Source organism: Somniosus microcephalus, chromosome 13 (genome assembly GCF_052327205.1).
Source record: "Somniosus microcephalus isolate GS21.2 chromosome 13, FLI_Smic_1.0, whole genome shotgun sequence".
NCBI classification, from domain to species: domain Eukaryota; kingdom Metazoa; phylum Chordata; class Chondrichthyes; order Squaliformes; family Somniosidae; genus Somniosus; species Somniosus microcephalus.
Window position 1 is genome coordinate 3650022 of NC_140999.1, and position 12645 is coordinate 3662666.

General features: G+C 53.2%; 1 protein-coding gene across 2 annotated transcripts in view; it reads right to left on the minus strand.

Annotated features, from left to right (window-relative positions):
• Window positions 1-336: 336 nt before the first annotated feature.
• LOC147107981 (F-BAR domain only protein 2-like) overlaps window positions 337-12645 on the minus strand; it is an 80960-nt gene continuing 68651 nt past the window's right edge. For both annotated transcript variants that reach the window (XM_086004355.1, XM_086004354.1), the window contains 6 exons: window positions 9647-9802; window positions 7294-7426; window positions 6601-6794; window positions 4405-4469; window positions 3580-3744; window positions 337-3096 (listed from right to left, as the gene is read on the minus strand). In XM_086004355.1, coding sequence (XP_085860481.1) covers window positions 3074-3096; window positions 3580-3744; window positions 4405-4469; window positions 6601-6794; window positions 7294-7426; window positions 9647-9802 — 736 coding nt within the window. In that variant the 3' untranslated portion in view covers window positions 337-3073. The remainder of the gene's footprint in view (window positions 3097-3579; window positions 3745-4404; window positions 4470-6600; window positions 6795-7293; window positions 7427-9646; window positions 9803-12645) is intronic.

A 12645-nucleotide genomic window follows, 5' to 3' on the forward strand; every position in this document is an offset into this window, starting at 1 on the left:
TAACCCAACTCCTGAACAGTCACCGGGATTAATACAGGCGAGGACGAGGTACGCTATCGCGCCCCTCGACCCACTTGGAATAGTTTATATCCAACAATAATTGAAGGTTCTGTACAACCCAAGCCTTCTGGGGCAAGGTGGGAGGGGGAGCTAAATCAGCCCCCGAATCCCTCAACTACTTTCTTCCCACCCTGTACCAGCAGCACTGGGCTAAATCCCTGCAGCACCTCCCCCCCCCCCCCCCCCCCCCACCACCACAACACACACACACACACCACACACACGCACGTCACTTCACGTTAAGGAAACGGAGGGCCAGGAGCCGGGACTAAGTGCCGCTTTTTAAATCAAAGGTGCTTGTATTCCCATTTTCTCACAAGTGCCTTTTAAATGCAATGCATCAAATCCAAATAACAGTGCCTGTTACAGAAAGATAAAAACCAACCCTCCCTGTTAATTCCAGTGCGATCGGACAAAGACACAGTGCAAAATAACACATTCTCCATCACCACTGGGGTTAGCAACCCTCCAGGATTGCCCGGGAGTCTCCGGGAATTGAAGATTAATCTCCGGGACACTGCCGTGAGCAAAACCCCAGGAGGACAATCACAGGTGCATTAAAATATTGCATATTTTTACATTTTCTTTGAACACTTTCATTTATTAATTATTAAAAATACTGGAGATAGGGAGGTGGGGAAAGGCTGTTTGACTGACAGTCAAGGTGAATCCAATTGGCCGTGAGGGTGCCTGGCGGATGGACCAATGGGGGAGTGCGGGGGCAGGGCCGGTGGTCATGTGGTGAACCCTCCAGGAATAGGCCCAGAGTTGGCAACTGCCCAAGTGCCTTTTATATGCAAATCCAAATAACAGTGCCAAACGAAAGTAAACCCTCCTGGGTAATTGCAGTGGGGCAGGACAAGGAGACTGTGCAAAAGAAAACATTCTCCATCAGCACGAATCATGGAAACAGCAGCAGCAGCAGGAGTTGCCAGGACCAGGCCCGGGCTGGACAGGCCAAAACCCTTCTTGTGGGCAAAAGTGGGCCGTGGTCTGGGTCTAAACAAGGGCAGGAGGAGAGCGCCAGGCCTGGCTGTGGCCTCAGCTGCCAAGCACCAATAGAAGCCTAGGACTAAGGTCTGAACAAAGCTCAGGTCTGGGCAGCAGGATTGGGCATGGCAGGCTTCGGCCTATACATCCCACTAGGCCTCTGCACCAGGTGGGGCCACCAACCCTCCGGGATTGGCATGGAGACTCCAGGAATTAGTCTAATCTCCGGGACCCTGACAGCCAGCAAAAACCCAGGAGAAAAATCACAGGCAGCATTAAAAACTGTTTAAAAAAATATTTTCTCTGAACACTTTTTTTATAAAAATGTTGGACGATTGTGGGTGGGGGAGAAGAATGGCTGTTTGACTGACAGTCAAGAATCATCTAATCGGGGAACAAAGAGTCTGTTCGCTTTCCGATTGGATGATTCTCGACTGTCAATACCCCATCTCCAATATTTGAATAACTAACAAAAGTGTTCAAAGTAAATGGAACAACGTTTTTTAACACCTCAAAGTTGCTGGAAGCAGTGCCCGGGAGATAAATCTTTCATTCCCAGAGACCCCAGGACAATCCGGGCACACTGGGCAATAGTTTATGATTACAGGAGAGACTGCAGGCCCACAGAGCCTCCGAATCTGCCCCAGTAACATGTAGCCATTCACCAACCGCGAGCCGAAGCAGCAAAGTGGCAACTGGGCTCTTCAACCATCGAGGCATCACACCCAAGCCCGATCCCGTTTGAAAGGCGCGGCAGAGTCGGGCAGACTTTCTGCTGGGAGCACTGGATGGTGATCAGGACGATGAACCCCAGCTGATTTGAGTCTGTGGGTTATGGAGGGATAGAGAGACAGATCCCCTCACTCCGTCTAAACACCAGGACAGACCAGGGACAGACTGGAAGCTTCTAGTTCTGTAGCGCTCGGTAACCCCCAGCCTGGTGCTCTACCTTACCTCTGGCAGCACCTCGAATAAAGTGAGTTTTCATGAGTTTAAACTCACGCCGTTTGGAGACAGTGGTTCAAACACGTAAATATTACACGGAATAAAATACTTCAAAAAAGCGCAACCGATTCCACCAAGAGTCCGGTTCAGTTACTCTCCAAGCTCACTGCTCCCACACGCAGACGGAGTAAGTTGCCAAACGTCCAGGACTGCCTTGGAATCTCGTTATTAAAAGTTAAATCTCCCGGACTCCACTGCCAGAAAAACCAGCGAGAAACATCGCAGGGAATTCTCAAAATGAAAATCGAACGGCGAATCAGATTTATCTCATCAGCTTCCTGTTAGTTTCATACATTCTTGGAGTCTCTATAATCCAGCCCGTCTTTTAAAACATCTCGAAGGAGCTTCGAATAGCTCAGTCCTTAAAGTCATTGCCTTGAGCGCTGAACCCTCCCCGGGAACCTCTGATCACAGTTGGCAACCTGAAGAGGGAGGGCGAGGGCGGGCAGGCGTCTCAGTCTCACCCACCCGGGGAGAGGGTCGGGGATCGAGGGAGAGGGGGATTGGGGAGAGGGGGACGGGGAGAGAGAGAAGGAGGAGGGGGACGGGGAGAGAGAGAGGGAGGAGGGGGACGGGGAGAGAGAGAGGGAGGAGGGGGACGGGGAGAGAGGGAGGACGGGGTCAGGGGAGGAGGGGGTTGGGTGGGAGAGGGAGGAGGGGGAGAGAGGGAGGAGGGGGGGTCGGGGGAGAGAGGGGACTGGGTAAAGGACTGGATTGTGAATAAGAGCATTTATTGGTTCTCTCTGGTCTGGTTGCAATCTTCATGGGGCAAGAGCTTAAGACCAACTTGGACTGGAAACACAGAAATTTTAAATCTTAAAAAAACAGATGGAGTTTGGTTCAAAGATTTTCCAGGTTGGACATCGCAGGAGAAACCGGCTCGATACAGAGAAGATTTTTAAAAATCACAAAACTAAATCAGAGAGTTGGATAATTGAGGTAAACTGTTAGATCTGTAGAAGTTCGTAACCACTCGAAACAGTGGAATCTCTCAAACAGGCTCACGTCACCTGTCCCTCTACCATCCCGCAAAGTACTTGCCTAGAGAGAGAAATACAATATAAAATGAGCAACGACACCAACTGCTGGAGATAAACCAAAGAAAGTAATTGGGCATCTCCCGATCACTCACACCACTACGGACACCAGGGCACAATATCTCACCGGGTGTTGGGCACAGTACGTCACAGGGTGCCAGGTACTGGGTGCAGGGCACGGGCACAGGGTGTCATAGGGTGCAGAGTTCTGGGTGCCAGGTACTGGGTGCAGGGCACGGGTGTCATAGGGTGCCAGGTACTGGGTGCAGGGCACAGTATGTCACAGGGTGCTGGGTACCAGGTACTGGGTGCAGGGCACGGGCACAGGGTGTCATAGGGTGCCAGGTACTGGGTGCAGGGCACAGGGTGCCAAGTTCTGGGTGCCAAGCACAGGGCACGGGGTATAGGGCACAGGATTAATAGATTTTGCCCCTCACTGTAAATGTGTTCCTTGACTTCGATCCCTTTGAGCGAGTGGCGCTCTCACCTGTAACTAATTTCTTCTTCACCAGTGACAGTCTGTATCCGCTCCCCATAAGGCAAATATCAGCGCCCGACATCGTGCTGCCCTCGCTCGTAAACTGTAGCGCCAGGGGAGAGGGCTTACTGGGGCCGTCAGACACCTCCCAGCTCGCTCGCAGCGACCCTTTACCTGCAGGAGCCAGAGAGAGAGAGTCAGAAGGAGAGAGAAAGAGAGAGACAGAGTCAGAAAGAGAGAGACAGAGTCAGAAAGAGAGACAGCGAGAGAGACTCACAGAAAGATTGAGAGAGAGAGAGAGAGACACAGAGTAAGACAGAGAGACAGAGAGAGAGAGAGACAGACAGTCACACTCACGGGGGTGGGGGATTGGTGAAGGGGGAGGGAATGCCGGGGGTTTCTCGCGGGACCCCCCACGATGTGACCCTGCTCCTTCAGCCCCCCCAAGGATCAATCCCGAGGGTTTAGCAATGAAACCGACCATGGATCCCGGTCACTCTGCCTCTCGCCAGGTCACTCCCCTCCCCTCCCCTGGGGATTGTGGCACTGATGGGGTCATCGAACAGTCACCTTCACGTTTCAATGAGGCCGTCTGGAGCGGAAGACTCGTACCGATTGAAAGAATGGCGCTGGGTGGGAAACGGAGCCAGATCAGGCTGGTTTAAGTCGACCCGCCCGATTTTAACCCCCTCCCACCCCATCCTGCCCACTGGGAGGGGCAGGGGGTTTAATATCGACCCCGATGTCTGCACCCACTCCGCCACCCAGGGAGCTCACGGACAACGTTCATGATGAAAGGTCTGGGGCTGGACCATCCGTTCCGACATGAGTTACCTTCAGTTCCTGGCCTGCTGCAGATATCGGGAAGCTTCCACCACAGCCTCTTCTGTTTGGAGTTCCTTCAGGAAGAGAAGCAGAACGTCAGCTTCTGATACAGCGCCTGGAGCGGCCAGACTCTCTTCACCCCACCATTGGCGGCCGTGCCTTCAGCTGCCTGGGTCCCGAGTTTTATTAGCAAAGAAAAGATGCCTGTGTCTTCACCTAGCATGCTGCTGTTCTGCTGCAAGACAAGCCTGGGCTTGTCTGAAGTAGGGCCAGGTATGGGCGGAGCCGACACACAAAGGGGGCGGTGCACTATACACAATACAAGGTAAAACATCGGAGCAGGCAATACAATATATGTAGTTAACTACAGAGTCTGATGAATGACATATTTCATCACACCGAGCTCTGGAATTCCCTCCCTAAACCTCTCCGCCTCTCTCTCCTCCTTTAAGACGCTCCTTAAAACCTACCTCTTTGACCAAGCTTTTACTCAGCTGTCCTAATGGCCCAGAAATTCGGGTCTCCACGGGTGAGTACGCACGGGGTATTCACCCGTAGGCCCAATGGAAGTGCCGGTTTCGTGCATGCACTGTGCATGCGTGGGAAACCGGCACTTCCGTTCCCCTGAAAGAAGGGGTTCAGAGGCCGAACACGTGTGCCGGAGAGGCAGCGCGTGCGCATCGAACTTAGGTTTTTTTGCAGGTTTCTCCGGGAGGGTAAGTCTCCAGGAGTTACACTTTTAAAAAGCAGTCGCAAGGCCTGCTTTTTACAAGGTAAGTGGTGAATTAATTAAAATTAAAACATTTTTTCCCCACAGGTTTATTATTTTTAAATACTTTAAAGAAAGGTAAGTTTATTTTTAGCCCCGTTAGAAAATAAAATTATTTTTTTCAAAAATTTAAATTATTGTTTAATAGTTATTTCATGTAATTTATAGTTTATTTAAAAAATGTGATTTAAAAAAAATGTATTTGAAGTTTTAGTGATGTTTTGGGGCTTATAATATTTATGGTTTTGACAGCTCTTCCTGTCAAACTTATGAATGAAGCATTCCCTGCTCCGATTGGCTCCCCATGGCCCACGTGATCCCAGGGGACGCTTTGAACTAACTGCGCCCCTGGGATACGCAAGCACTGCGCGCCGGCAGTTGGAGCAGGCCCAGGATCGGAATCCCACGCGGGCCCACAGCTCAACGGCAGGCACTAGGTAAGTGCAGGTCGGGGGCTTGCACCCGCGGGAAGCCCCCGACCCGAATTTCTGGGCCATTATCTCATGAGGCTCGGTGTCTAATTTTTGTCTGATTTACGCTCCTGTGAAGCACCTTGGGACGTTTTACTACGCTAAAGGCGCTGTATAAATACAACTTCTTGTTGTTGGTGACCTCACCTCTGCAATGAGGTAGCGCTGCTCCCGAGGGCACAGGTGTCCTCAACCCCGGTCACTGTGATCAGTTTGGGGGGGGGGGGGGGTGGGAGGGGGGTAAATGCCCTCTCAGGGGTGTAGCTGAAGGAGAGGGGGGCTCAAACCATCCAACATTGACCCCGCCCCCACCCCAGGAATCTCGCCCCCGCCCCACCAACCCCGCCCCCAGCCCGTCCCCAACCCCACCTCCCCGCCCCCGCCCCACCTCCCCCGCCCCCCCCGCCCCCAGCCTGTCCCCAACCCCACCTCCCCGCCCCCGCCCCCCACCTCCCCGCCGCCCCCAGCCCCACCCCCCGCCCCCGCCCCCAGCCCGTCCCCAACCCCACCTCCCCGCCCCCGCCCCACCTCCCCGCCCCTAGCCCCCAGCCCCCCCTCCCCGCCCCACCTCCCCACCTCCCCGCCCCCAACCCCGCCCCCGCCCCACCTCTCCGCCCCCAGCCCCACCAACCCCGCAGCCCCACCTCCCCGCCCCCGCCCCCAGCCTCACCTCCCTGCCCCCAGCCCCACCTCCCCGCCCCCACCCCCGTCCCCAGCCCCACCTCCCACCCCGCAGCCCCACCTCTCCGCCCCCAGCCCCACCTCCCCGCCCCCACCCCGCCCCCCGCCCCACCAACCCCGCAGCCCCACCTCTCCGCCCCCAGCCCCACCTCCCCGCCCCCACCCCGTCCCCAACCCCACCTCCCCGCCCCCACCCCCAGCCCCCCACCCCACCCCCACCCCCACCCATCCTCACCCCCCCACCTCCAGCCCCCGCCCCATCCACAATAGTGGAGGATTTCTCACCAGACGGCGGTGGGTTGGGACTGGACATTACTGATGGCTCCTTCCAGCGGTACCAGGGCGTGCAGGTTGCTCAGCGCCGTCGCCGTGGTTTCCCCGCCATACTGGTAATCCATCGCCACTTCCGTGCGGTCGGACTCGCACTTCCAGCGAGCGGCAACCTTCAGGGGAACAGCTGGAGAGTCCGGAGCGGAAACCTGAAAAACACACGACGCAGCCATCACCACCCACGCACACGGCCAGAAGTGCGTCGCTCGGCTCCGTGCTCCCTCAAGACTCCCACACAACTGCATTAATAATCCCTCCCCTCTCCCACCCCCCTCCTCATAAGCGGTCCAGCGAGACACTCAGTTGTGTCCAGGACAACCAGGGGTGGGCAATAAATGACAGTCTTGCCAGCGACGTTCACAACCCGGGAATGAAAAGAAACACAGGCCGCTCAGCTGATAGATGTTAATGGGATCGTGCTGTGCCAAAAATTGTAGTGCCGCTTAGCGACATAACAATCATCGGTACAGCAGGAGGCCATTCAGCCCCTCGAGCCTGCTCCTCCATTCTATTAGATCATGGTTGATCTGTATCCCTTGACGTGCTCATCCAACGAAAACAGTTTATTGTGTGTGAAGAGTTTCGGGATGTAATAAGGTGCCACATAAATCAAAGTCCCATTTCTTCAGTATTGTCCCCCATCTGTACCTGGTACTTGAGGAGACTGATGTTGAAGTAGGGGGCGCTGGGGTTCTGCTTGGCCTGTTTCTGTAGCTGGGCTGTGAGAGCGGGCATGTTCAACCAGAAATCTTTCACATCGGACTCACGCTGAGACAGATCGCTGCACAAAGAGACAAGAGTTAGATTACAGCCACGCTGGAACGGAGACCAATGTCACTGCCCCAGCCGAGACCCCCCCCCCCCCCTCCTCGTCTGCTGAAAATGGGCCTCAGAATCTTCCTCCCTTGAACCCCTAGATCTTCAATTACCTTCAACACTTCCTGGAGACTTCCCGAAAGCTGTTTTAACCCCTCACTGAGCAAAGACCCCCCCTCCCCCCTCCGATACAATGACCCCTTTTCTGGTCACAAACCTTCCTCCCATATTTGAAGGCCGACCTCCCCCCACCTCACCTTTGATTGCTGTGATTATCTCTCTGCCGAGGTGTGATAAATGGCAGTTGGAAACATTACCTGTAAACATCTGACATTATTCTCTGACTATATAAGCTGTGTCTTTATGCATTTCTCCACTTCACCTGACGAAGGAGCAGCGCTCCGAAAGCTTGTGATTTCAAATAAAGCTGTTGGACTATAACCTGGTGTTGTGTGACTTCTTACATTCACCTCATATATGTTTCGCTTCCTCGAGTGGACATCTTGTCTTCATGTTTAATTTGGCTTCAAGAAACCAGGAACAGGAGGAGGCCATTCAGCCCCTCAAGCCTGTTCCGCCATTCAATTAAAGCATGGCTGATCTGTATCTAAACTCTATTTACCCGCCTTTGCTGCACACCCTTCGATACTCTTACCGATAAAAATCGATCAATCTCAGTCTTGAAATTTTCAATTGACCCCCAGCCTCTCAGCTTTTTGGGGGAGAGAGTTCCAGATTTCCACCCCCCTTTGTGTGAAGAAGTGCTTCCTGACATCACCCCTGAACGGCCTGGCTCTAATTTTAAGGTTCTGCCCCCTTGTTCTGGACTCCCCCCACCAGAGGAAATAGTTTCTATCTCTCCACCCCATCAACTCCTTTAATCATCTTAAACACCTCGATCAGATCACCCCTTTAATCTTCTAAACTCGAAGGAATACAAGCCCAGTCTGTGTAACCTGTCCTCGGAATTTAACCCTTTTAGCCCCGGTATCAGTCTGGTGAATCTGCGCTGCTCCCCCTCCGAGGCCGATATATCCTTCCCGAGGGGCGGGGCCCAGAACTGAACCCAGTTACTCCAGGTGGGGTCTAATCAGAGCTCTGTACAGCTGAAGCATCACTTCCTCATATTCCAGCCCCCTTGAGATAAAGACCGACATTCCATCAGCCTTTTGATTGCTTTTTAGATCGAGTCTACAGCACAGAAACAGGCCATTTGGCCCGACTGCTCCGTGCCAGTGTTTCTGCTCCACACGAGCCTCCTCCCACCCTCTTCATCTCACCCCATCAACATACAGAAAACTTTCGATTCACCGGCACCTAAATAACCGGAAATCTCTATTCAGGAGTAGGTTCAGGTAAGTTTTACTTTATATTAGTGGCCGTTCCTGGATCTGTGGCCTGCTATGCAACAGGGATGCCTGGATCTGTGGCCGTGTACGGGGCTCTCATACCTTTTACTATACCTCTCTGTAATCCGGACTTTTTGATAAACCGGCACCACGCCGGTCCCGGATAAAATAGAGTTTCCTGTATCCTTCTATTCCTTTCCCCCTCGTGTGTTTATCCAGCTTCCCCTTAAATGCATCTACGCTAGTCACCTCAACCACTCCCTGTGGGAGCGAGTTCCCCATTCTCACCACTCTCTGGGTAAAGAAGTTTCTCCTGAATTCCCCATTGGATTTATTCGTGACTGTCTTATATTGACGGCCCCTAGTTCTGGTCTCCCCGACAAGTGGAAACATCCTCTCCAGGTCTGCCCTATCGAAGCTTCTCATAAAGTCACCCATCAGTCTTCGCTTTTCTAGAGAACAGAGCTCCCAGCCTGGTCAATCTTTCCTGATAGCTCTGCTATTATCTTTGTAAATCTTTTTTTGCACCGTCTCCAGTCCCTGTATATCCTTTTTATAGTGCGGAGACCAGAACAGTGCACAGTACTCGAAGTCTGGTCAACCACACTGTGTACCTGTCCCCTAGCGGTTAGGAATGTGTGTACCAAAATACCCAAATCTCCACCACAGTTCCTAATCTCTCACCATTCAGAAAACACTCATCGTGACTCACGCGTCCTCCCCTTTGCCGGACGCAAGCATTAGATTTTTCGTTTAAAGGCTGCCAGAATGTGAAGGCGAATCTGGTCACCCAGACACTCGCCTGCTGTCTGGACCCTGGGCTTCCCGTCTCTCACCTGTACAGGAGCTGAGTGTTGGGCAGAAACTGCGCAATCCGGTTGGCGTTCAAAAGCCTGAAGCTGACGACGGCCGGGGACGGATTCCCACTGAAGATCCGGACTATTCCTGCTGGGAAGGACATGGTGACATCTCCAGTCAGCTTCACGATAACACTGTGGAAGGAAGAAAGTTTCATCAATCCCGCCAGAGAACGCACACAAGTAGGAACACCAGCACGCGATCCGGAGGCTAGGAAATCACATGGACGCACTCCCCAACATCGCCCGTCTCCGCCCCTGCCTCAGCTCATCTGCTGCTGAAACCCTCATCCCTGCCTTTGTTACATCCAGACTCGACTATTCCAATGTTCTCCGGGCCAGCCTCCCACATTCCACCCTACGTAAACTTCAGCTCCTCCAAAACTCTGCTGCCCGTGTCCTAACTCGCACCGAGTCCCGTTCACCCATCACCCCCTGTGCTCGCTGCCCCGTGTCCTAACTCACACCCAGTCCCGTTCACCCATCGCCCCCTGTGCTCACTGCCCCGTGTCCTAACTCACACCCAGTCCCGTTCACCCATCACCCCCTGTGCTCGCTGCCCCGTGTCCTAACTCACACCCAGTCCCATTCACCCATCACCCCCTGTGCTCGCTGACCTACATTGGCTCCCGGTCCAGCAACGCCTCGATTTTAAAATTCTCATCCTTGTTTTCAAATCCCTCCTCGCCCCCTCCCTATCTCTGTAATCTCCTCTGGCCCCACAACCCTCCAAGATCACTGCGCTCTTCCAATTCTGGCCTCTTGTGCATCCCTGATTTTAATCGCTCCACCATTGGCGGCCGTGCCTTCAACTGCCTGGGCCCCGAGCTCTTGAATTCCCTCACTAAACCTCTCCGCCTCTCTCTCCTCTTTAAAGACGCTCCTTAAAACCGACCTCTTTGACCAAACCTTTGGTCACCTGTCCTAATATCTCTCTCTGTGGCTTGGGGTCAGATTTTCTTTGGTAACGCTCCTGTGAAGCCCCTTGGGATGTTTTACTGTGTTAAAGATGCTGTAGAAATACAAGCTGTTGTGGTTTTGATGTGTCAAAAAAAGTTATCCATTGAATACAAAGCAACTTAAGGTAAGCAACTACATTTCCCAACATGTGACCACCTCTACATCTTTACTGGACATGAGGATGTAACCGATGCTCTCCCGCAGAGCCAACCCGCCCCGAGCGGGAGCGATGGGTCGCTGCCAATCACACCATTCGCCAATATTGGCTCTCGATTAACAAAGAGTGATCCAACCTTAATGCAGGCCTAGAAAAGACAGGATACTTTCCCCTTCCCCCAGCCCCATGTACCCCCGCCCAGGGGTGCTAACCCAACCCCTCACCCCCAAGCCATGGCTCTAAGGGATGTTAAATAGCTGCAAAATATGCATGATTGTGCCATTAGCGTATCCTCCTCTTAAATCCTATCAGTATCAGAAATAATACTGAATCCGTGTGGAACTGAGAGACAACCATTCTCTTTTGTAACAAGAAATTCTTATTCAACGAGTGTTTGGACCTGAACCATTAATTGTCAAAAGCTTTCAAACACAAAGTAAATAGATTTCTTTCAGAAAATAACATTTTGGGACACAGTATCTGAGTAATTTGAGAGGTGACGTGTGGGGAGTGTAGCGAGCTCGGGAGGAACAGGTGACTCTGGGCCTCTGGTTCCCAAAGCTCTCCCCCACTGGGGGTTTTCCTCGCCTCGTGTCTGGGTCGGTTGTAGACTCACTGACAGAGATTGATCGCTGTGATTGGTCAACGACTCCATTATCGTTGGATCGTGTGACTCCCAGGATGGTAGAAGGCGAGTTAGGTGGACACTGGTCATTTATCATCTAGTAATTCCTATGTTTCTGTTTGAATGAAAGAAAGAACTTGCATTTATATAGCACCTTTCACGACCTCAGGACATCCTAAAGCGTTTAACAACCAATTAAATACTTTTGCAATAGCAAAATACTGCAGATGCTGGAAATCCGAAATAACAACAGAAAATGCTGGAAAAACTCAGCAGGCCAGGCAACATCCGTGGAGAGAAATTTGAGTTGGCGTTTCGGGTCGAAACCCTTTTTCAAAACTGGAAAGGAAATAAAATAGATCGAAGGCAGGGCTGGGACAGAACAAAAGAAGTAAAGAGGTATTCAAAACCAGACGAGATACTTTTGAAGTGTAGTCACTGTTGTAATGGAGGAAACGGGACAGCCAATCTGTGCACAGCAAGCTCCCACAAACAGCGATGAGATAAACGACCAGATAATCTGTTTTTAGTGATGTTGGTTGAGGGATAATTGCTGGCCAGAACACCAGAGAGAACTCCCCCTGCTCTTCTTCAAAATCGTGCCCGTGGGATCTTTTACGTCCGCCTGAGAGAGCAGACAGGGCCTCAGTTTAACATCTCATCCGAAGGACGGCACCTCCGACAGTGCAGCACTCCCTCAGTACTGCACCTCCGACAGTGCAGCACTCCCTCAGTACTGCCCCTCCGAGAGGGCGGCGCTCCCTCAGTACTGCCCCCCCGACAGTGCAGCGCTCCCTCAGTACTGCCCCTCCGACAGTGCGGCGCTCCCTCAGTACTGCCCCTCCGACAGTGCGGCGCTCCCTCAGTACTGCCCCCCCGACAGTGCAGCGCTCCCCTCAGTACTGCCCCTCCGACAGGGCGGCGCTCCCTCAGTACTGCCCCTCCGACAGTGCGGCACTCCCTCAGTACTGCCCCTCCGACAGTGCGGCGCTCCCTCAGTACTGCCCCTCCGACAGTGCGGCGCTCCCTCAGTACTGCCCCTCCGACAGTGCGGGGCTCCCTCAGTATTGCCCCTCCGACAGTGCGGGGCTCCCTCAGTACTGCGATTCCGACAGTGCGGCACTCCCTCAGTACTGCCCCTCCGACAGTGCGGCGCTCACTCAGTACTGCCCCTCCGACAGTGCGGCGCTCCCTCAGTACTGCCCCTCCGACAGTGCAGCGCTCACTCAGTACTGC